The sequence below is a fragment of the Xyrauchen texanus genome, chromosome 13 (genome assembly GCF_025860055.1).
Source record: "Xyrauchen texanus isolate HMW12.3.18 chromosome 13, RBS_HiC_50CHRs, whole genome shotgun sequence".
Classification (NCBI taxonomy): domain Eukaryota; kingdom Metazoa; phylum Chordata; class Actinopteri; order Cypriniformes; family Catostomidae; genus Xyrauchen; species Xyrauchen texanus.
In genome coordinates, this window is record NC_068288.1 from 25403996 (window position 1) to 25426895 (window position 22900).

Sequence of the window (22900 nt, forward strand, 5' to 3'; positions counted from 1 at the left end):
GACCCAAAGTGGGATTCCGTTAATTTATATTACACACACAGTGGCGAGATTGTGGAAAACCATGAATCTGCAGTGTATCACTGTGTTCTGGATCTTTCGTTCACTCAGTCACACGCACACACAGTGTATGCCCTTGGCAGTATTAAGTGATGCTTGCTATTGTTGCTCATTCTTAGGGTTATGGATCTGAACAAACATCTAACACTAAGAATTAAACTTTTTTTTAGAACTAGTCCAATACCATTTGTGCTATTAACATGAATGACACCTCAAAATGTCCAGCTTGTTGAGGAGAGGTGTGCAATTACTTTTTGTCTAGTAAAAAAAAAAGAAAAACAGCTGAAAAAAAAAATCCTTGGTCTAAATCCATAGACTTATTTTGAAGGAGGGTTCTGAGCCATATTCAGGGACAATAATTTCATAAAGCCGGTTCCACCATCAGGCTGAACGATTCTGAGCAAGGTAAGTGGTTCTAGAATAATTTCCACGGTTCGGTATGGTACAAACTGTTCCAGGCCCGGAATTCTCTGTTAGTTAACCATGCTCAGGACAAAGAACTGTTCTGGTGAAACAGCTGTAAGGACGTGGCTACCAACAACTGGTCACTTACACAGTGGAAAATAAACCCTAACATGTCAACAAGCCTGGATCAGTACAGAAAAGCACAATTTGTTAATGACAACTGTAAGGGCCAATGTTGAAAAAGCGCCTATAAAGACTTGGTAGTGGCTCTATTGACTTGGGCCAGTGGTAACCACAAAACAACTACCCAGAATACCACAGCAGCAATATATAAAAAAAAAAAAAAACACAGAACATATCAACAACTGTATGACAACATACTAAAAACAACTTCAGAAGAGCTCAAAACACCCCAGCAACCACATAACAATGTACTACTGTATAAAAAAACTCCAAGCCTCAGCAACTGCTTTGCAACATCCTAAAAACAACTCAAAACACCTCAGCAACTGCATAGCAACATACTAAAAACAACTCAGAACACATCACCCCCCTCCCACATAGCAATGTACAAAAAAAAACTCAGAACAATTCAGCAACAGCATAGCAGGGTAATATAAACAACTTCAAAAACTTCAGTAACTGCAAAGCAATGTGCTAAAAACAGTCAATCAGTTCATTAAATGATTAACTGTTTTCACACAAAAGCAGTTCATGCAGCAGTCTGAGGCTACTTCTTCATTCTCTAGCATTCAAACAGCTCTTGTTGACTGCTCCACGATGGCACCGCGGATGACATATCCAAACCAGGCAAATGAGATATCTACTGAACGTATGTATATCTATGCCCACAAAACAACCTAATTTTGTGACCACTTTTGCACTGGCATGCATCACTCATACGTTCATCTAAATACTGTAAAATTCAAGTAAGGATTAGAAGAAAAAATATTGAGAGAAATGGTCACCACCCAGGGCTCTTACCCCACATCATTTAGACAGACATTCAATAATTCATTCAATAATTAGGTAACAGTATGACAGAAATAAATAACAGAAAATGTGTTTATAAAGGACAACAGGCTTCTTTATGACAAACTAGAGTATAAAACAATTTTAATAGACTTGCTGAGGTTAACAAATGGTGAAAATATTTCTTTCTGTGTATGTTCTGCTCTCAGTCAAAACTGCACACAGCTGTCATGGTTCTGTATCCTGCAGGGCACTTGACACAAATCTAAGAGCACAGAGCACCTGCTAGAATAGTGCTGGGGAAGTGCTCTTCCATATCCAGGAGGGAGAGCACTACGGTGTCCACAGACAACCGGAGGGAGGTTAACATGTGGAGAATACTTAACATGGACTTAACGATGGGGATGTTCACATTTGGAATGATCCCACTGGGGAGGACCCTATCTACGGAGAGGGTACACAGCAACAGTGGCCGAGGCAGAGCGAAGCTCTGTCGAGGGGAAACACAGGGTTCACTGAGGGGAACCCAAACAGTGGAAACGCATCATATAGGATTACCGAGGAGGGAATCGCCATGTAAAGAGCACTGAGCCCCGGTACACGGGCTGACCTGAAAAGGGGCATACCACGAGTACTGGGCCTGGTGGCGTTACTCGTGGACAAGTTTGTCACCAATCAGTGCTTAAGAAATTAAACAGGCATCCAGTTTACCAGTTGCGGGGAGATGGTGTGGACAAGATAGCGCACATTATCACCTTGAAAGGGGAAAGGCACTAACGCAAGCGATACACCCGACGAATGCCTGGCCTACCTGTTGTTACCATGTAACACTCAAGTCAAAACTGGTTAAATGTGGAGGTTGTAGAACCTCGCAAAGTTATTGGGTGTAGCCCAACCCACTGCTCTGCATATGTCTGTTAGAGAGCCTCCCCTCTCCAGTGCCCAGGAGGATGCAGCACCTCTAGTGGAGTGTTCTTCCCCCATGGGAAGAACACCAGTTTGCGAAAAGACACATTTCAGAGCATACAGCTACCTTGTGGAGGATCACTGCTGGCAGAAGGCCTGCTAGGTCTTCCGCATCCCATCCAGAAGCCAGATGTGGAGGTTCCAGAGGTATGACCGTGGGTGCTGGAGCCTGCCCTGCCCCTGAGTGAGAAGGTCCTGCCTCAGGGGAATGCTCCAGGGAGGGGCTACTGCCAGGAGCATCAAGTTTGAGAACCATGTCCGGTTAGGCCAGTACGGCACAACCAACAGGACTTGCTGCCCATCCTCCCTGACTTTGCACAATGTCTGTGCAACAAGGCTCACTGGGGGAAATGCATACTTTTGCAGCTCCTGAGGCCAGCTGTGTGCCAAGGCATACGTGCCGAGGGGAGCCTCGGACAGGGAGTACCAAAGAGGGCAATGAGAGGACTCTTGGGAGGCAAACAGGTCCACCTGCACCTCCCCAAATCTCTCCCAAATCAGCTGAACTGCGTGGGGTGTAGTCTCCACTCTCCACGGAGTGTTACCTGTAGTGAGAGCGCATCCACTACACGATTGAGGACACCCAGGAGGTGAGAGCTTGCAGAGACTTCAATGTCTGCTGACTCCAAAGGAGGATGCGGCGGGCAACTTGCAACATGTGACATGAGCGTACGCCACCCTGGCAGTTAATGTATGCTACGGTCGCAGTGTTGTCCTTCCAGACCAACACGTGCTTGCTCTGAATCGAAGCGCGACAGGTGGAGAAATGCGCCTTCCAGAAATTTGCAAGCTCCTCGTGCACTTCCAGGAAGATAACGGCCACACCCAGTAGCACAAAGGCGAAAGGACATCTTTAAAAATATGCCAATCGTTTGTGCTGTGGACACCTGCAGACTTTTACACCTGTGCCGAAGTGCCGAAGCGTCGAGTGGAAATGTAACATTCGACCGTGCTTGAGTGCCCGCTGATACGCGCCATAAATCCAGTAGCAACAGTAAGGTGACGGTACGAACACACGTGCACTCGGCTCTGAAGAACAAGTCTGAAAGAGTGGTGCACGGCATCTCGTTTTATACACATTTGTCAGGGGCAGAGAGCAGCATGCAAATTCCTATCGCCAATTTTCATTGGCCTTTTCAAGGTGATTGGGGCACTCAAGAGCGAACCCCTAGTGTCACTACACTGACACAATGTCAAGTGAATGACAGACAAGGAAAGCAAATATTGTGCCTGGATGTCGGCATTTCCTCCGGCACGGACATGTTTTATTTCCTATAGTAAATCGATGATCTTTGAAAGCATTACATTGATATTCTAGAAAGGAGGGCTGCTGGGCACTATCAATGTAAGAGTAATGTCAAGGCAGCAGAGAGTCACAAGCAATTCACCCTTATGTAACTTGGCAGAAGATCTCCTGTACAGTAATTCACTATATATAAGTGTACACATATGTTCACTAATTCACCTGTACAGTAAACAGTAATGTACAATAAAGTACATTCTGGTGTAAAACCACTGTATAAATTGCCATCACTATGGACCACAATTTCCCATTTCTCCAAGATACTGTGGTGACTAGATAAGGCTTGAGCCCCAGAGGCCCCAAGTCACAGGAGCTCAGCACCAAGTTTCTATGATATTCTGGTCCCTAGATATGGCTGGGGGCTCTCTAATTGAAAATCTGATCCGAAGTTTAGAAAAGCAAAAGAACACCTCTCATCTTATCAAGTATATGCAATGACAATAGTGATGCTTCCCTAACAATGTTTCCAAACACTCCAGCCACCCTTTCCATCATCCCCCATCTGCCACAGCTCGAACAAACAGTTAGTCCTACCTACGCTTATGCCATTGTTTTTTGTATAATGAAGACAATATGGTGGTATAAAAAACATACCCCAAAACAATGAGGGGTGTTTTTAAAAGCATGCCCAAATGGGTGTATACATTTTCCAACTGAACTGTATGTGATCATAAATAATGCAGCAGCATTTAAAATTAGATGACTTAATATGTATGGAAACAATATTAGCATTTTCATACATAAAACATTCATGGTTGTTTGTTTTAAAAGTAGAAAAGTCTCGTCATGTACCTTCTTCAAACTTAAAGATGTCTTTAAAAAAGTGATGAGTTTATTTGTTATGACAGCAATCAAAATCTACTGATGGTGTCAGGACCGAGGTCAGCAGATGAGTTGACCTTCATATCAGTCTGAAGACAACACAGAAACAAACAGATAGCAGACACAGAGGGAGAGGGATGGAGTAAGAGAGAGTGGTAAAGACAAAATAAGGGACAAAAATCTTCCTTGAAACCTTAAAACTAGGGATGCACCGATACCATTTTTTAAAGACCGAGTACGAGTACCGATATTTTTTTTCTGGTACTCACAGATACCGATACCTGTACTTTTTTTGTGAAGTGGCAGTTTTCCAAAGTACAACACAGCGAGACTAATTATCTGCTTTTCACAAAGTTGTCAAAGCACAAACAAATTTCAGTGTAACACTGTGTAACAATGTAATCACAACCAAGAATTTAGTAAAGTGAAATACAACAGTGTACTGTTTAATCATGGTGAACAAGTGAGCAACAGTATAACTGTAGGAGAAGAATTAAGCTATATAAGCTAAGGATGTTCCTCACAGCATATGTACAGTAGGTTTTTGGAAAATTCTAAAAGAGAGTCAATTAGAATTATTTTTCAAAAGTAAGTGGCTTTTTAAGGAACAGAAGTATCTCTGGATGTTCAGCTGTAAGACTGCTTCTGCTTTCATTCAGAATGTGTGACACTGAGCTGAACAATCTTTCACTTTCCACACTACTGCATGGGGCTGAAAGATATTTTGTGCCATTTGAGCCAGAGCTGGAAATCGCAGATTATGAACTGCCCAGTACTTGAAGGGTTTGTCTGAACGATGCACTGTAGCCTCTCCAAGGTATGTTTCCAGCTGTATGGCAGAGACTATTGCAGCTGATGTAGATGCACATCCATCTGCAATTTCTTCAAAAACACTGTCCAGACTGGTTGAATTTTATTTGTGAAGCTGAACTTTCATTAAAAAGCTATAGTACCTGAACTGCTCCCCGCTCCTTCTTGATGTGTGACGCGATGGCTGGGGAGGCGGCGCCGTCCGCGTCTGCTCAGCGTCAGAGGGATGCAAAGGGGGAATCCTCCGACATTCCCGCCCTCAGGGAATTCCCGGAGGGGGACCTCCCTCTAGAGCAGTCGCGTGACGAAACCCTAAGGCATGCCTTTAACCAAGTGAGAGTAATCGAAGATCTGCAGCTCCAGCCTGACGTCGCCCTCACATTTCTGTATTTTTCAATTATTAGGGACTGGTTGTATCGAGTGACGCAGGACACTCAAACCCATGAAAACACAACCCAGTTATTAGTCCAGAGAAGCCGTCGGAAAACACTTTTCCAGGCGGCTCATCACAATCCTATGGTCGGTCACCTAGGGCAAGAAAGAACACTCCGTCATTTAATGACTCGTTTTTATTGGCCAGGCATTCGCGGGGATGTGCGCAGGTGGTGTGCGACATGCCACGAATGTCAGTTGGTGAATCCACCGGCCACACCAAGAGCGCCATTGCGGCCATTACCGTTAATCGAGGTCCCCTTCAAAAGAATTGGCATGGACCTCGTGGGGCCATTAGAACGGTCAGCACGCGGATATCGGTTTGTTTTAGTCCTGGTGGACTACGCAACGCGATATCCGGAAACAGTGCCTCTGAGCGACATCTCAGCACGCAGTGTTGCGGAGGCACTCTTCAAAATTATCTCCCGGGTGGTGATTCCAAAAGAAATCCTCACCGACCAGGGCACTACGTTCATGTCACGCACACTATGCAAACTTTATGAATTACTGGGGATTAAATCGATTCGTATCAGCGTTTACCACCCGCAAACAGAGGGGCTGGTTGAACGATTTAATCGTACCCTGAAAACCATGATTCTAAAGTTCGTACACGAGGAAGCAAGAAATTGGGACAAATGGCTGGACCCCCCTATTGTTTGCAGTCAGGGAGGTCCAGCAAGCCTCCACGGGATTTTCCCCCTTCAAGCCCCGTGGGGTGCTTGATGTCATACGGGAGACGTGGGAGGAGGGACCTTCCCAGAGCAAAAATGAAATCCAATATGTCCTTGATCTTTGAGCAAAGCTACACACTCTGGGACAGTTGTCACAACAGAATTTTCTCCAAGCTCAAGAGACTCAAAGCCGGCTGTATAACAGGAGTGCCCAGCTACAGGAATTTGCACCGGGAGATAAAGTACTTGTATTACTCCCCACGTCGATGTCAAAATTACTCGTCAAGTGGCACGGGTCCTTTGAGGTTACACGGCGAGTCGGGGATCTCGATTATGAAGTTAAAACGAACAGATAGAGGCGGGGCATGTCAAATTTTATATATAGTCTCAAAGTTTGTAGTAAAACAATCATAACTGTGTAATTTTAATTATGCTACCTCATCTGTCAGTATGATGCCGGTGAATCACTTTCAGTCACTGTACGTTACGTCATTGTTTTGGCCGATGCTCGCATCCCAGTGGAGTTTATATTCCAGGCTTGTCCAGCTAATGCCCATGTGCGTTCTGGAGTTGACTGACAGGCGATGTCTGTTTCTAAAAGTTGGTTGGCTCTTTTACCTGTAAGGCAGGACTTCCTTTTCTACATTCACCATCTTGGGCATTCCAATTTCTCCCATTCATTTTAATACCAATGCTTCTCGGCCTAAATATTCTCTGGTTGATTTCAGGATACATGAACATTCCGAAGCAACATATCGATTTCCTGTGTGATCATGTTGATTAATTATCACTTTATTGTACATCTATATATTACGAAATATATTTTATATTACTATAAATGCATTTCACAAAAAAAAACAAAAAAACACTTTAGTGTTTGTCTAAAAAGTCTTTAATATAGTTAGTGTTAGGAGAACCAAAAGACAATTTAGGTTGCTCCACACAAACCTCAACTGATTATGGCCTGAAAATTACCTACAGAAATTTCTTTCAAAACCTGGCCCACCATAAATTTCAGTGTGTAATTTGCACACTGGGTTTAATCTTTCCACTTGTCATTAACCACGTCCATCAAAATATATCAGGAAATTGCCAATAACTGTGTCCAGCTGTCAGGCTTGTATATCAGTGTGAGAGACCCTCAAATGTGACAAAGAAGACCTGCCAGTCATGAACACGCTGAGTCATTTAATAACATAACTGCTGTCTTTCTCAAAAGTATCCCACAGGCAGAAGGGAGTTGATAGAAGAGTCGGGGGCTGCATGATTGACGAGTGATACAGTGGGAGGTGAAATGTGAGGGGAAAAAAAGAGAGATGCATTTTCAAACACATCTAATGGAGCTGACATTTCCGGTCAGCTAAACTCAAGAGTTTTGTCATTTCATATTACACCACGGTGGCTTTGAGAAATACACTGCTGCATGTGTTTGGACAGTCACATGTGACCTGTTCATTGCCTTTAAATGAATTGTAATCAAACTTTAAGGGATAGTTAAGCCAAAGAAATTGCTATTATAACTTACTCACCCACATGTTGCATGCTTTCCTTATTTCCATGGAACACAAAAGGAGATATATTGTCATGTCATTGGTTCTTCTCATTTGTCTTTTGACTGATTAAGCTTAAAAATTTGAATTAGCACAATTGTTAATGAAATTGAGAACTACAGTGTGGAGAAGATTTTTGATGAATAATTAACTAAATTTCATTACACAAGGCTATCAAATGGCTTTAGACGACTTATAATAAAGTCTATTTCAATTCTTTTATGGTACTTTTTTATAGTGCTTTTTGGAGCTTAACAGTCTGATCAGCCAAAAAAATGTTGAACAATTCTAGTTCTGATTCTCATTACTCTTAACAAGTCTGATCCCTTAATGCTTCTTTTAACTATTCTTACATTTGGGAAATATGTTTAAATATGAAATTACATATATATATATATATATATATTTATTTTCCAGTAAAAATAACCAGCTTATTAGAGTCATTTGAACAGGAATTGCATTACACTGGTCGCACTGTGTATTTTGCACTGAAGATTTAAAAGAACCGGCCCAGAAGATTAATTTGGTCAGATAAATCATACAGTTCTGGAATTTTGTTCCAAATTAGAACTGGCTTTTGATCCCAAAAGAACTGGCTTTTGGTCCATGGAAGAATGAAAATCATAGGAATTTCAAATTACAGGAGGTTCAGTAAATAATAACCGACTTTTCAATTGTGTGTGAACTATCCCTTTAATACTTCCATTTGTAGATCAGAAACTTTAGATAAGGTCTCTCTATTTTAACCAAATTGCTGTCTAATCCCTGTAAAATCTCTACATTTCAAAACGGCAGCATTGAGGATAAACCTCACTTAGGATAACATTACTACAGTCACTTTTTGCTCTCACCATCTGGTTTTGAAAATGGCTTTTATATCATTAGAAACCTCCTAAATATTGATGAGATCTAATGAGACATTTTCTTTCAGTTTTGCATCTTATTTACAGGCAACTTATGCACACAAATGATTTGAATCACTATGGCAGTTGCTGGAGTTATCTCATTTCTGTACAGAACTGGGGGCGGCAATATTCAGAGAGCTCCAATATTGATTCTTGAAGCAAATCTGAAGTATTAAAGAGGCCTGAGAGCACAGTGATGCAATATGAGGTCAAAGTTCTGAGAGTTCTGAGTTCTGAGAGCCTGATGCATCTCCAATGCTCCAGCAGATGGTGTGGGTTTAGCAATGCTTCATGAGATTGAGAGGGTGTGGTGTATTGATTTCTGTTGGCCCTAACTGCAGATCTAAAGTCAGTGTTGCCTTTTAGCTTTAATGGTTCTGATTAGGATGGAGCTTCAGGAAACCATATCCTGCATCAGCACTTAAAGGCAGTTTTCCTTGGAGGTATTGATTTCTAGAGCTGGATTGCATGGTGAAAAGCTCTCTCTTATTAACACAGTGGAGAGAGAAGTGAAGGCTGGGTAAGGTCCTTGGAACTGTGCCTGGCAACAGAGCTCGACCTCTAAAGCCAAAATCAGATGATTAGCACTACGCTAACTGAAGTTGTATTGCTCACACAAGCAAACATCAAAAAGATGTCAAGACACACACAGGCTGCCATTTTTAAATGAAAATTGATCATTTAGATCATTTACCAGTATGACTTTCTTTATTCTGTGGAACAAAAAAAAAGAAGTTTTGAGGAATGTTCACACAGCTCTTGAAATGATACAATGAAAGTAAACTGTCAAGTTACAAAAATGACAACTAAAGCACTAAAAAAGCAGTCCATACAACTTTTTATCTATATTTCAAGTGACAAACAGTACAAAATTCATGTTGTTTTTCAATCTCTGCTAATTCTCTTAAATCTCAAATCTTAAGTGTGGTGTGACAAAACGCATCACGAAAAGTTTGACTTCAATGATGCAAAACATTACTGGTTTTTAAATTTCTCATAACTGAAATAGAAGTGCCAAGTTTGAATAACTGTAAGTGTGAATGAGATTTGAGGTGGAAAATAAGATTTTCAGTGAATAACACTACATTTCAGACTGTTCTTCACATAAAGCTTTTGTATGGACAATGTTTTAAACATCTATTTTTGTGTTGTATGGAAGAAAGAAAGTCAAAAAGATTTTGAAGAATATGAGTGTGAGTTTTGGGAAAAGTTTCACTGTTGGGTTAACTACTCATTTAGATACAAGATTTACAAGGGGAAACAACAAAAACATTCCAAAAGAGGACGCAGTCAACCTAAAGAAATATTATCATCCTTACTTCACCAAAGGCAAATTAATTAGTTCTGTAACCTAATACTTTTTAAACCATGTCAGTGAAGGTGTCATGCCAAAATCAAATGTCAAGCTCTTTCTCTTTCATCTCACCTGACAGAAGACTGGTTTGTAGCGCTCTGAAAAAATGTGAGCCAGTTCCTCTGAGTCTTCGAAGTCTAGCGGCAGGCGATCCACACACAGGCACTTGGAGTGGAGGTGGTCAGCAGAGGTCAGCTGGTTGACATCAGCCCATTGCACCATGAGTGCTCGGTCACCCAGTGGTTTCCCCAAGAGTTCTGAGCGTGCCCTGGATGCTGAGTCCTTCTTCATGTACTCCACAAAGCCATAACCTTTGGAATGACCGGTAAGGTCGCTGTACACCAGGAAACAGCGCTCAATGTTGCCATAGGAACGCACCAGCTCCTGAAACTGAGTGGCAGTGACTGTGTAGGGCAGGTTGGTGACACACAGGAGTGAGTCTGTGGGCTGCAGCTGGACGGTGATGTCACGGCCGCGGACTGACGTCTGGTGCAGAGTTCGAATGGCATCCTGTGCCTGGTCACCATTTAGAAGGGTTACGAAGGCTAGTGAGACACAAACACACACACACAAGCACACAAAAACATTAATAAAACACACAACGAGAAGGGGGTTTCAAATGGGACTTGAGTGAAAATCACAATATACAAAAGTAATTACTACAACTTGTGATCCTATAACAGTTATATTTGATGGCTTACACTGAGGGTGACAAACATGAAGGGAATAACTCATCAAGCATAACATCAACATTTAGCATACAGAAAAGTATCTGGGAAATTGTGAGATATCATTCGCAATTGGGACATGCATTTGATACAGCTAGTAAATAACTACTGATAAATAGCTACTGTAAATACTTTCACAGGCATCTAATCCCATTTAAATTCTAATTTATGGGATTATAATTCTCTCATCTTTTATTTACCCTCATGCAGTCTTAAACTCGTCCTTGAATTCAAACTTTCTTTCTTCTGCTGAACACAAAGATATTTTGAAGAATTTTGAATTTAGAATGTTTTTGTCCATACAATGTAAATCAGTAAGGCCCCCATCTTTAAAGCTCCAAAAAGGACATAGGCTAAAGCATTATAAAATTAATCCATTTGACTTGACTGGTTTAATCCATGTCTTTTGAAGAGATACAATATCTTTGGGTGAGTTACAGACCAAAATATAAAGGGATAGTTCACCCAAAAATGAAAATGATCTCATCATTTACTCACCCACATGCCATCCAAGATTTTTATGACTTTCTGTCTTCTATTGAAGACAAAGATTTTTAGAAGTATATCTCAGCTCTGTATGTCCTTACAATGCAAGTGAAATCTGTGATCTGTGAGAAACAGATCAATATTAAGTTATTTTTACTTTAAATCTCCACTTTCGCTTTCAGAATGTGAAAGAGTGTGATTTGTTTCTCACCCACACCTATAATACCTATTTAACCACTGGAGTCTTAAAGATTACTTTTATGCAGCCTTTATGTGATTCTTGGAGCTTCAAAGGTCTGGTCACCTTTCACTTACACTTAATAGGCCAACAGAGCTTAGATATTCTTCTAAAAATCTTTCATTGTGTTCAACAGAAGAAAGAAAGTCATACACATCTGGGATGGCATGAAGGTGAGAAAATTATGAGAGAATTTACATTTTTGGGTGAACTAATCCTTTAAGTCCTAATTCACTATATCTTGATATCAGCAGCCTCCTTGGCATGTTCATGACGCATGTGCAGAGCGCTTAATACAATCCAGATACATTGTTACCAGGTTTTCACACCCAGTAGTGCTATTTAAAAAAAAAAAATGCAACCTATTAGTCATTTATATTGATACCGACACTTAGTGCATGCAACAGTGTGCATTGTCAAGGAATCACTTGAATTCTGCACTGTGTTCCAATTGGGCCGGATATGAAGATTCAAATTGAAGGATTTTGTGTGAAATCTGAGCTGAGAAGTGTGTCCTTCACTGAAAGCAGTACATACCCTGCTGCCAGTATGCGATCTCGGAAGCAGCAATGGATTAAACCAATCGAGTCACATGGATTACTTTTATGCTGCCTTTATGTAATTTTTGGAGCTGGTTTTAGACCCTACTGACATATTGTATGGACAAAAACGCATCATACATAATTCAAAATATCTTAATTTGTGTTCAGCAGAGGAAAGAAAATCATACAAGTTTGAGACGACATAAGGGTGAGTAAATAAAATATCCCTTTAATTCTAGTCTTTCTCAAATTTTCTCTTTCCCTTAACTAGAGTAAGTGGAGCACAGTTGCACATTTTCTTATGCAACTGAAAAAAGTACAGCCTGATCAAAGAACACAATCATCTTAGAAATCACAGCCACTTTACTGGTGACAGGACTGAGATGACACAAAGGAACACAGGAAAATGATTATAGTCTTCGTCTAAATCTGTGACAGTTATTAGTTTTTATTCCTTGGCTAAGTCGAGGGAGGGGATGTGAGGATGGGTGTGGGGGCTTTATTGTAGCAGCATAAAGCCTATAATTCTACTGCCATGAGACATATACAATTACTCATTAATGTGCAATGCAGTCATTAATATGCTCTCCATAGGCACTGACATTAAAATGACTAGCACAATGCAGTTTAGCTGTCTATAAAAGATGGCATTACTGTCTGGCAGATGTTGTGGGTTCCCTAGGTCCATTATGGTCTATATGAGATTAGAAAGTGACATTTATCAGTGGTTTCTGGAAACATCACGAAACAAGGGCACAACAATTACAGCAATTATAAAGTTAAAATCACAGCATTGGCCCTCTTCATCCCATGGGCTTCATCTATTCTTTGTTGTCTTGTTCTTATTACCCTCATTAGACTTTTCATTAGCACTGAGATGATAATATACTGGGGAGGAGTAACACTCAGTTAGCTACTTATATGACATAAGCTCTACTGAAAATGTGAGAGCCCATAGATATTCAAGTCAGGATGTGAAAGATCACAGCGATTTAAACATGATTGGTTATATTCTGTTGGGACAAAGGGTAAAATACAACGAGTAAGGTCATGTAAACATCTTAAACCAGTGGTTGTACATTGGTCATGCTCTAGGAAACGCTAGTTGTGTGTGAGAAATTAATCAATATTAAAAACTTTTTTTTACAAAAAATATACTCTTCCAGCCAACTCTTTGATGAGGGTGGAGTTAAAACTGCCTCTCGTGTGACGTAAGCATGAAAGTCTCTTCTGCATTGATATTCATGTGTAGATAAGTTATTAGCAGCTTTTCCTATGGACCGTGACACAAAATCACAAAAGCAGTTTGTGCAAGGAGCTCAGTCAGAGGCATCTCCTCCAATTATTTGCATTCAAACCGATTCAAACAGCTCAAACAGTCTGTAAAGGGATCAATAGAAAGGAGGAGGCGAGAACCGGCTTTTCAATATAAATAATAGTTTAATGATAAACTTAAAAGAAGACACAAACACACACATGACGGACATGTCTGCTAACGATCTCTCTCTTCCGCACGATCCTCTGCAGTCGACCTTTAAACCTCAGAGGCTTGATTAGCCTAATACGGGACCGGGTGTGTATGATCACGACCCGGCCCCACCCTCCGCCCTGCCACACAGTCGTTGTTGACTGTTCCAAGTAGGGATGGGCAATTGTACTCGCGTACTCAAGTACTCGAACGTGACAGCGACGATCGATCATAAAAACAATGATCGTGAGTTTAAAAAAAGACAGATTTTTTTTTTTCTGATTGGTTATAGCAGAATTATTGGTTATATTGGTTATAGTTTTGGGCGGCACCTTGAGCTCTGATTGGTTAGCGTTGCCAGAGCATGCGGTCCAAAGTCCAGACCAAAGAACAGAGAGAAACATGGCTTCAAAGTTGCATAGTGATGTCTGGCTTCAATTCGACAAAATAGATGAAAATACAATTCAATGCAAGATGTGCAGGGCCAAGCGGTCACACAAATGTACAAGTACAATGCGTTATCATCTAGTATTTGTACATAAAATGTCTTGCGATACCAGAGAGGAAACTCTTTACCGTAAGACAGAAATGCAACGTAGCCAGAGCCAGAAACAACAACAGCAGAAAGTACCTGAACACAAACTTATCTAGTACTGTCACAACATTGGATCCAAGACACAAACATCTGAAGTTTCTTGAGACAGAGCTTCGAGAGAGAGAGTAAAGGAGCATCTGAAACAGCTTTACAACACGGTTACAAATTCTATCACACCCATACAAAGTGACTCTCAGCCTGATCGAGCAGCAATTACGGCACTCGACACACTTTTTGGTGAGGATTACGGCGCGAGTGATTTATGTTCGCGTGACAACGATATCTAAAGTTACTTCAGTGAGCCATGAATCTCCGTAAACCAGGATCATTTTCTGTGGTGGAAGGTATATGAGAATCAATTTACAAAGCTAAGCATTGTACTTCGCTGTTTCTGCGACATCTGTTCCAGCGGAGCACGTTTTTTCCACCGCCGGCCTAATTGTGAATAGACCCCGCACACCTGTGCAGGTAGACCGACTCCTCTTTTTGAACAAAAATATGTAGGATATAGCCTATGTTTAAGTTTCATCTGTTATGGTAAATATAAAAAATGTTTTTGTTTTGAGTTTTATAAATCATCCTGTCTGTTTTATTTACAATTAGCAGTCATTTGTTTAAACTTAAACTTTTTTCTGTAGCTTTGAAAATAAAAACTAAGCTGTTTGTTTTTGTTGTGGTTTCAAAAGCACAGTTGAAATATGCTGCTAAAGTAATATTGAAGACAACGTTTAATTTAAAAATTACAGTTGAATAAAGTAGCCTAAAAGCAATCATGTGTGTTCATTTTTAAATCACATCTGATAATAAAAACACAGAGACAAGTAATATTAAATAAATTAGAATCCTTTATAAAATAATATATAATAAAACAAATTGGCTCTAGTTTTACTTACAATAACGAACACAGAATTAAGGTTTAGTATTACAGAAATAGCCTATATTCGGAGCGACCTTTTTGTCACAGTTTTTATCTTGTGATGAAATTATTCTTTAAATTATATTCATAATTAATCAATAATCATCATGTGTTGTTCAATAATTTAAGTCAGTTTTACTCCGAATAAAATGTCATCATTTTAGCCAATATATAGGCGATGTCAGCAATCACTCGATAAAGTAGATGAAAATATTGTAATGTAATCAGAAATATACATAACATTATGAGAACACCATAGAATGTTGTGAATTATTTTTGCTTGCCCGTGTTTCAGCGCACTGTTAGAAGAGTGCATCCACAACGGGAGCTACATTCTCTGACTATAGCACATAACTGCATTTGCATCCTTTTGTGCAGATACAAGTTGTAATGTTAGGTTTATGTTGTGTATCTATGATATCTGATTAATCTCATAGGATGCGTCATAGAAGGTGCTTCAGTTTACTGGAGTTCATTTATTCTTCAGCTTCACCTAATGCAGCTAAATTTCAGATGTTTCCTTTTCGATAATATTGATGCAGCATAAGCGGTGTTATTTTTTATAGTCATATGTTCATGTTATTTTATTTTTTTATTTTATGTATTATTATTTCATGTAACATTTTCATAACAATCTTATAATATTTTCATTATCTCCATGACGGACACGTCCCGCCCCCCTGCTCATGCCCCGCCCCTCGAGTACTCGTTTTTTTGAGACCTAACAATGATCGAAATAAGAAATCCACAAAAATGCCCATCACTAGTTCCAAGATGGCGCCAAGTTGACATAACCAAAAAAGCTGAATGAGATATTTATGTATGAATATCTATGCTCCTCTCTTGTAAATAACACTGTTACTTTTTCGAGTTTCAGGCATCAGTTTTCACGTGAACTTGTCACCCTAACAAAATTCACCCTTTGAATTTTTTGTAAAAAAGGTTTTAAATATTGATCCAGTCCTTACACACACCTTGCGTTTTGCTTCAGAAGACATTAATTAATACACTGCAGTCATATGGATTACTTTTATGATGGCTATATGTGCTTTTTGGAGCTTAAAAAATTTGGCACCCTTTCACTTGCATTTTATGGACCTAAAGAGCTGAAATATTCTTCCAAAAATCTTTCTTTATGTTCTGCAGAAGATAGAGTCATACACATCTAGGATGGCATGAGGGTGAGTAAATGATGAGAGAATTAAAAATTTGGGGTGAACTATTCCTTTAATCGGTGTAAGATCATCTATCGGTACATATAGATTATGCCCATTACCCCAATTTCATATTGCATGTAAAACCCTTTAGCGGCATTTTTACAGTCTTATCCAATGAGCGCAAGAGTTGTGCACATGCCTGTTTATGTTTTCACATCAATAGCAGAGAATAATACAACAATTTCAAGTCTCTTATAAAAGCAGGTTTGTTGCATTGTTGGATTTTTTTAGTACAAACTTATTTTAGGTAGTGGTGGGCATGTAAATGCACTCACTGACTGACTAGCTTTCGGATGCTGCCATAGTGTAAATGTCATCCTCTAGATATATTTATTAACCAAAAATAAAAAAATTTAACGGAGAGCCTCTTCCATAATGCAAGGGATCTCTCTTACAACAACATAATTGTGGGCATTATTAACCCAAAAAGCATAAACAGATGCACTCTCTTGAAATCTGAGACAATACTAAGACACCATATTTATCATACTATGATTTGAAATGGACTATTCCTAATCTGACATCTCATACAGTACAGCAGTATGTGACTTGGGATTCAGCCACTGTGACACGTGCAATTACTGTGGTTTTCGTTAACAACTGTGTCTGTGGCAAGGAGTAGATGACACAGCTCTGCCCCAATAATGTACTTGTTATGGTTGTTAGGCTCTGATCAGGCTGGGCATCATTAGCAGATGGCTGTAATATCTTAGCAGATCAAGGACATCAGTGTCAGGCCAGGTTTCTGTCCTTCAGGCTGTGCCTTGTCAGAGAGTCCTCCCCCCACTTGCTGCCTTCAATGGCAGAGCACAAACAAGCTTTCCCCTGCTGCTTTACAGCATGTCAATTATCAAGCAGGCAGGCAGACACACATACACACACTATCGCATACATGCAGACTAGGGCTGGGACAACGCGTCGACGTCATTGATGACGTCGACGCAAAAAATACGTCGACGCAAAATATGCGCGTCGATTCGTAGGACCCAAAACAAAGATGCCGGCGCCGGCGACTAGTAGCAACACGAGTGGCTCCTCAGACTATCAGAAGTGCAAGGCGGCATGCACTCGTTCCTCTAAAGTATGGGAATTCTTTAATTTAAAAGGAAACAATTCCGTGATATGTCGTCTTTGCAAAATGGAGATGGCCTTCCATTCTAGCACCACGGCAATGCACCAGCACCTTAAGAGGCCACCGGTTGCAGCTGCAGATGACAGAGCACCATAAGTTTTTTTTCAACTCCCCACTTTGCACTCGATGTTGGAGTAGGCTATAATACGTTGTCGACACCTAAAATTTTCAGCTTATAGCTATTAATAATGCGCTTATAGCTATGAATGTCGTGAAAAATACATAGAGGACACTGACAACGGCTGACAGACAGGACCAAGCAGGTAACATTTAATGAAGTCTCAACTTTCAAATTTGGTCATTCAAAGAAAATTAAACCATAAATAGGCCTACTATTTTGTGGCTCTTTAATGTGTCGTGACAGATTGCCTCAGTTAAAGCTGCTCGTGAACCGATCATCTTTTCCTTGGTTAATTTATAGCATCAAATAGGCTAAACATGAATGTAGCCTACATCAGAAGGACTGTTGTTTTAACCGCGGAAAGATGTCAGTACAGTAGCCTACAATCCATTATTCAAATTCAAATACACCGATGTTAATCTTCTCTCTCCTGACTACTTTGTCGGACAAAAATGGCGTATTATGATTGATTGATCAGATCGCCAGTCAATCAAACTCACGGCAAATGTTTTTTTTTTAACATTTTATACACCCCCACCCCCGATGAAACCGGTATTACCGGTGTTTTCACAAGTCGATTAATCGAATCGAAATCGAATCGGACTGAAAAAATGAATCGTTAGATTAATCGATGCATCGAAAAAATAATCGCTAGATTAATCGTTTCAAAAATAATCGTTTATCCCAGCCCTAATGCAGACAGACACTCTGTGACACAGCTTCTGCTTTATGGCTTGTCAACTGGCAGGCCAGAGCTATACAAACACACATGCATACCTTTGGTTCCTGACCACCATATCAATTCCAACATCACATGACCACACAATAAAAAGAGCACTAACATACACCCCCACATTTTGGCCTCCACCTAATATCTCTCAGCATGTCAATTACAACTGAAAGTGCCCAGCAAAGCTGACTGCTGCCACCGATCTGGAATATGTATTCTAATGAACATGCAAAAGAACAAACAGACAAACACGTTTTTCATCCTGTTTGTGAAAAGAAGCTTTTCTGCTTTTCAGTATACATGTACAGCATTTCAATGTTATAAAAGACATCAAACAGGAACCACAACCATTGCTCATTACCATGGAGTGTCCTAAAAAATATATCCTCTCACATACAAAACGCTTACAACAGAGCTAAAAACAAATCTGAAAGATCCTTGCACACAAGCCTGAGGGAGTATTTACACCTGGCCACCTCATGCATTTTTACGGCTCTGAAAGCTATCAGATTATGAAAAGATTAAGTGTGAATGCCATGCAAAACAAATTTGAAATGGATAGCAATCTGATCACTCCAGGAGTTTGTTTGAAGTGCATTCAAGAAGTGACTTATATGTAACATGTGCAAACTTGAGTCAACGGAACTACTGAGAGCCCCGCAATCTACATTTGAGGGAGCAATCATGGATGGTACACATGGATGAAGCAACTGCAAAATTCAAATATGAATTGCCACATGGGGCAAACAGAGCAAAAATGCTCTCAAACTTATAGAAACAAAATTACATATATGAAATCATCTGCATTAGCATCATCATAGAAGTGATCTCTGTTATAGTGTGGGAATAATAGATTGGATTTCTATGCTATACACTGGAAACTCCACAGACATTGAGAATCATCTGTGTTGTATGAGAGCACTAATCCACTGTGAAGCACACAGAGCATGTAAACTATGTATTTATATAATTAAATAGATTTTTATGTATACATTTGTGAAAAAAAAAACAATGGTATGTTGAAAAGTAATTTTTCATTTTTTACTTTAAAAGTGTTTTAGAAAGTAATTGTTCTATTTTCACTTGTTTTAATAATTAATTTGATTAAACACCATTTTGATGATGAAATTAAAACTAAAGGATTTTAAAGAATTCATTCAAAAAAAAAAAAAAAAAAAAGTATTTTAGTAGGGCCCTTCTTAACACTTAAGCAATACATTCTTCATTGAGAAACACTTGAAGGAAACATGCAGATCTTTTAATTTATTATTTACATTGAAATTCAGCTTTAAATAGGCTTAAGGAATATGTTCAATAGCTCACTTTGATATTAGCCTATTTTTGCTGAGGCATCGAAATTGGTACAGAGAAACCTAAAATTTCACTGGTATTACTACTGAAATTTTGGTATCTTGACAACACTAAAGCCAAGTGTAAATTGAATGAGCATACCCAATTGGATTGCAATCTGATCAATCTGAACTTTCCTAACCAGATGGGTAACAACGACAACAAACAATTTGTCAATCCACATTGAATGTGAAACGTCTAGGATACGGATGTTCCCTGATGGAGGGAACGAGATGTTGTGTCGGAGAAGCGACACTAGGGGTCTCTCTTGAGCGCCGAATATGCCTCTGATCTATGAAAAAAGGCCAATGAGAAGTTGTATTTGCATACCCCGTCCCCGGACATACGGGTATAAAGGCGAGGAAATACTATGAGTTCATTCAGGATTTTTCTGAGGAGCCGGAAATGGTCCGGCCACTACAGTGGCTCGGCTCAGCGGCGTGGCCGGGAGGACACAAAGTCTCATTCCCTCCTTCAGGGAGGTTACTTCCGTAACCTAGACATTCCCCGTCTGTCGCTCTCTCGACGTTATGTCGGAGAAGCGACACTAGGGGTCCAATTTAAATCACGCCATGCGCTGAGCCGTGTACGTGTTCTGCTGACACAGGAGCGGGCAGGTATTTTACGTGCACAGGCGACCAGCTGTGTCAGACTGCACGTACCCTTCCCCAATGCCCCAAAAAACGTTGTCGGAATCCTTCTGGTTACCCTAGACAGGGGAACAAGGCGACACTTGCCAACCTGGGAACGGGCCAAGCCTGGCTGGGCCTCTTTTCTCTCTATGTTTCTCGCATAGAGCAATAAACGGCCGGGGCCCTTACATGCATCAAGGGAAGGGGGTCTTACCCAGTTTCCTATTCTTTCAGGGGGAAAAGACCCTGCGGAGACCACACCTGCCCGGAAGGGGAGGTAAGAGTGGTGAATATGTCACATGGGTTTTTAGGCGACAAGTGGAAAGTGGCGCAGTGGTAGATCCAGCCTCAATGAGGGGGGAGTTGCTAAAACACGGCGAGCGGAGGGCTGCCGGGGACTGCCTAAGGAAAACGCAGGTCCACTTTTGTAAGGGACCATACCGCGGATAATACACACAGGGGGAATCCATGTAGGAGTCCTTAACCTGTGGAGCACCTATTCCAGTACAGGGTAGATTAAGTACCCACAGTGGATTGGGTCGGCGAGTTCCTCCGCTGAACTGCAGACCCACAAGGGCTAGGGAGGATTCATCCAGGGATCTGAGGAGTGGGATCTCCTGGGATAAAAAGCGCACAATTTTACCTCAACCGAGGGAAAGGGCGCTATATGCAAGCGATTCGCCCGGCTAGCCCATCAGCATGTTACCGAGTTCTACTGGCTCAGACCTGAGAAAACACAGGATGATACTCTCTCAACCCTGAGACTGTAAAATCTTGCAAAGGTATTGGGTGTTGCCCAACCCGCTGCTCTACATATGTCTGCCAGGGAGGTCCCCCTGGCCAGTGCCCACGAGGACGCAACACTCCTTGTTGAGTGAGCTCGGACCCGCAAGGGGGAGGGACATGGCCTGGGTGTGATAGGCCAATGAAATGGCATCCACTACCCAGTGGGAAAGCCTCTGTTTGGAGACAGCGTTCCCTTTCCGCTGTCCCCCAAAGCATACAAAGAGCTGCTCAGAACATCTAAAGCTCTGCGTGCGGTCCAGGTAGGTACATAAAGCACGTACCGGACACAGCAATGAAGGGGCTGGGTCTGCCTCCTCCCGGGGCAGCGCTTGCAGGTTCACTACCTGCTCTCTAAAGGGCGTGGTAGGAACCTTGGGCACGTAGCCCGGTCACGGTCTTAGGATCACGTATGTGTCTGCCGTACCGAACTCCAGGCAAGTGTCACTGACAGAGAACGCTTGCAGGTCCCCGACCCTCTTGATGGAGGCAAGCGTGAACAGCTTAAGAGAGAGGGCCCTGAGTCCAACTGATTCTAGCGGCTTGAAGGGAGGTCTCTGGAGGCCCGCGAGGACTACCGAGAGGTCCCAGGAGGGGAACAGGGGATTTAACCTCCGGGCGCCTCTTAGGATCCTGATGATTAAGTCGTGCTTACCCAAGGACTTGCCGTCTACTGCGTCATGGTGGGCCGCGATAGCAGCGACATACACCTTTAGGGTGGAAGGGGACAGCCTCCCCACCAGCCTCTCTTGCAGGAATAAGAGCACTGACCTAACTGCGCACCTCTGCGTCTTCGGCCCGGGAAGAACTCCAATTTGCGAACAATCGCCACTTCAGGGCGTAGAGATGCCTGGTAGAAGGGGCTCCGGCTTGGTTGATCGTGTCTAGGACGGTAGGTGGTAGACCAGCTAGATCTTCCACGTCCCATCCAGGGGCCAGATGGGGAGGTTCCAAAGTTCTGGGTGCGGATACCAGAGCATGCCCTGCCCCTTAGAAAGAAGGTCCTTCCTCAGGGGAATTTGCCAGGGAGGGGCTGTCACGAGGAGTATGAGGTCCGAGAATCAGACCCAGGTGGGCCAATAGGGAGCCACTAGTGTGACTTGTTCCTCGTCCTCCCTGACCTTGCACAGCACCTGTGCAAGAAGGCTCACTGGGGGAAATGTGTACTTGCGCAGCCCCGCGGGCCAGCTGTGTGCCAGTGCGTCTGTCCCGAGGGGAGCCTCTGTTCGGTCATACCAGAGCAGGCAGTGGGAGGTCTCTCGGGAGGCAAACAGATCTACCTGGGCCTTGCCGAATCGTTCCCAAATCAGCTTGACCGACTGGGGGTGAAGCCTCCACTCTCCGCTGGGCAAGCGTTGTCATGACAGCGCGTCCGCTATCACATTGAGTTTGCCGGGGATGTGAGTGGCACGACCTGAGTCGCTGCTGGCTCCAAAGGAGGAGACGATGGGCGAGACGCGACATGTGGCGGGAGCGTACGCCGCCTTGGCGATTTAAGTACGCTACCACGGTGGTGCTGTCTGACCTGACTAGGACATGTTTGTCCCGAACTAATGGGAGGAACTTCTGCAGGGCAAAGAAAACAGTCATCAACTCTAGGCAATTGATATGCCAGCGCAGTGGGGCCCCTCTCCAACGGCCCACAGCTGCGTGCCCGTTGCACACTGCGCCCCACTCCTGCCCGTAGAAAGCAGAGGTCTGTCCAGGGTTTGAAT

At 41.9% G+C, this 22900-nt stretch overlaps 1 protein-coding gene across 1 annotated transcript in view; it reads right to left on the bottom strand.

The window, feature by feature from the left end:
• LOC127654086 (ribonucleoprotein PTB-binding 2-like) overlaps positions 1 to 22900 on the bottom strand; it is a 117026-nt gene that overhangs the window by 55199 nt on the left and 38927 nt on the right. The window contains exon 3 of the mRNA XM_052141071.1: positions 10320 to 10792. Coding sequence (XP_051997031.1) covers positions 10320 to 10792 — 473 coding nt within the window. The remainder of the gene's footprint in view (positions 1 to 10319; positions 10793 to 22900) is intronic.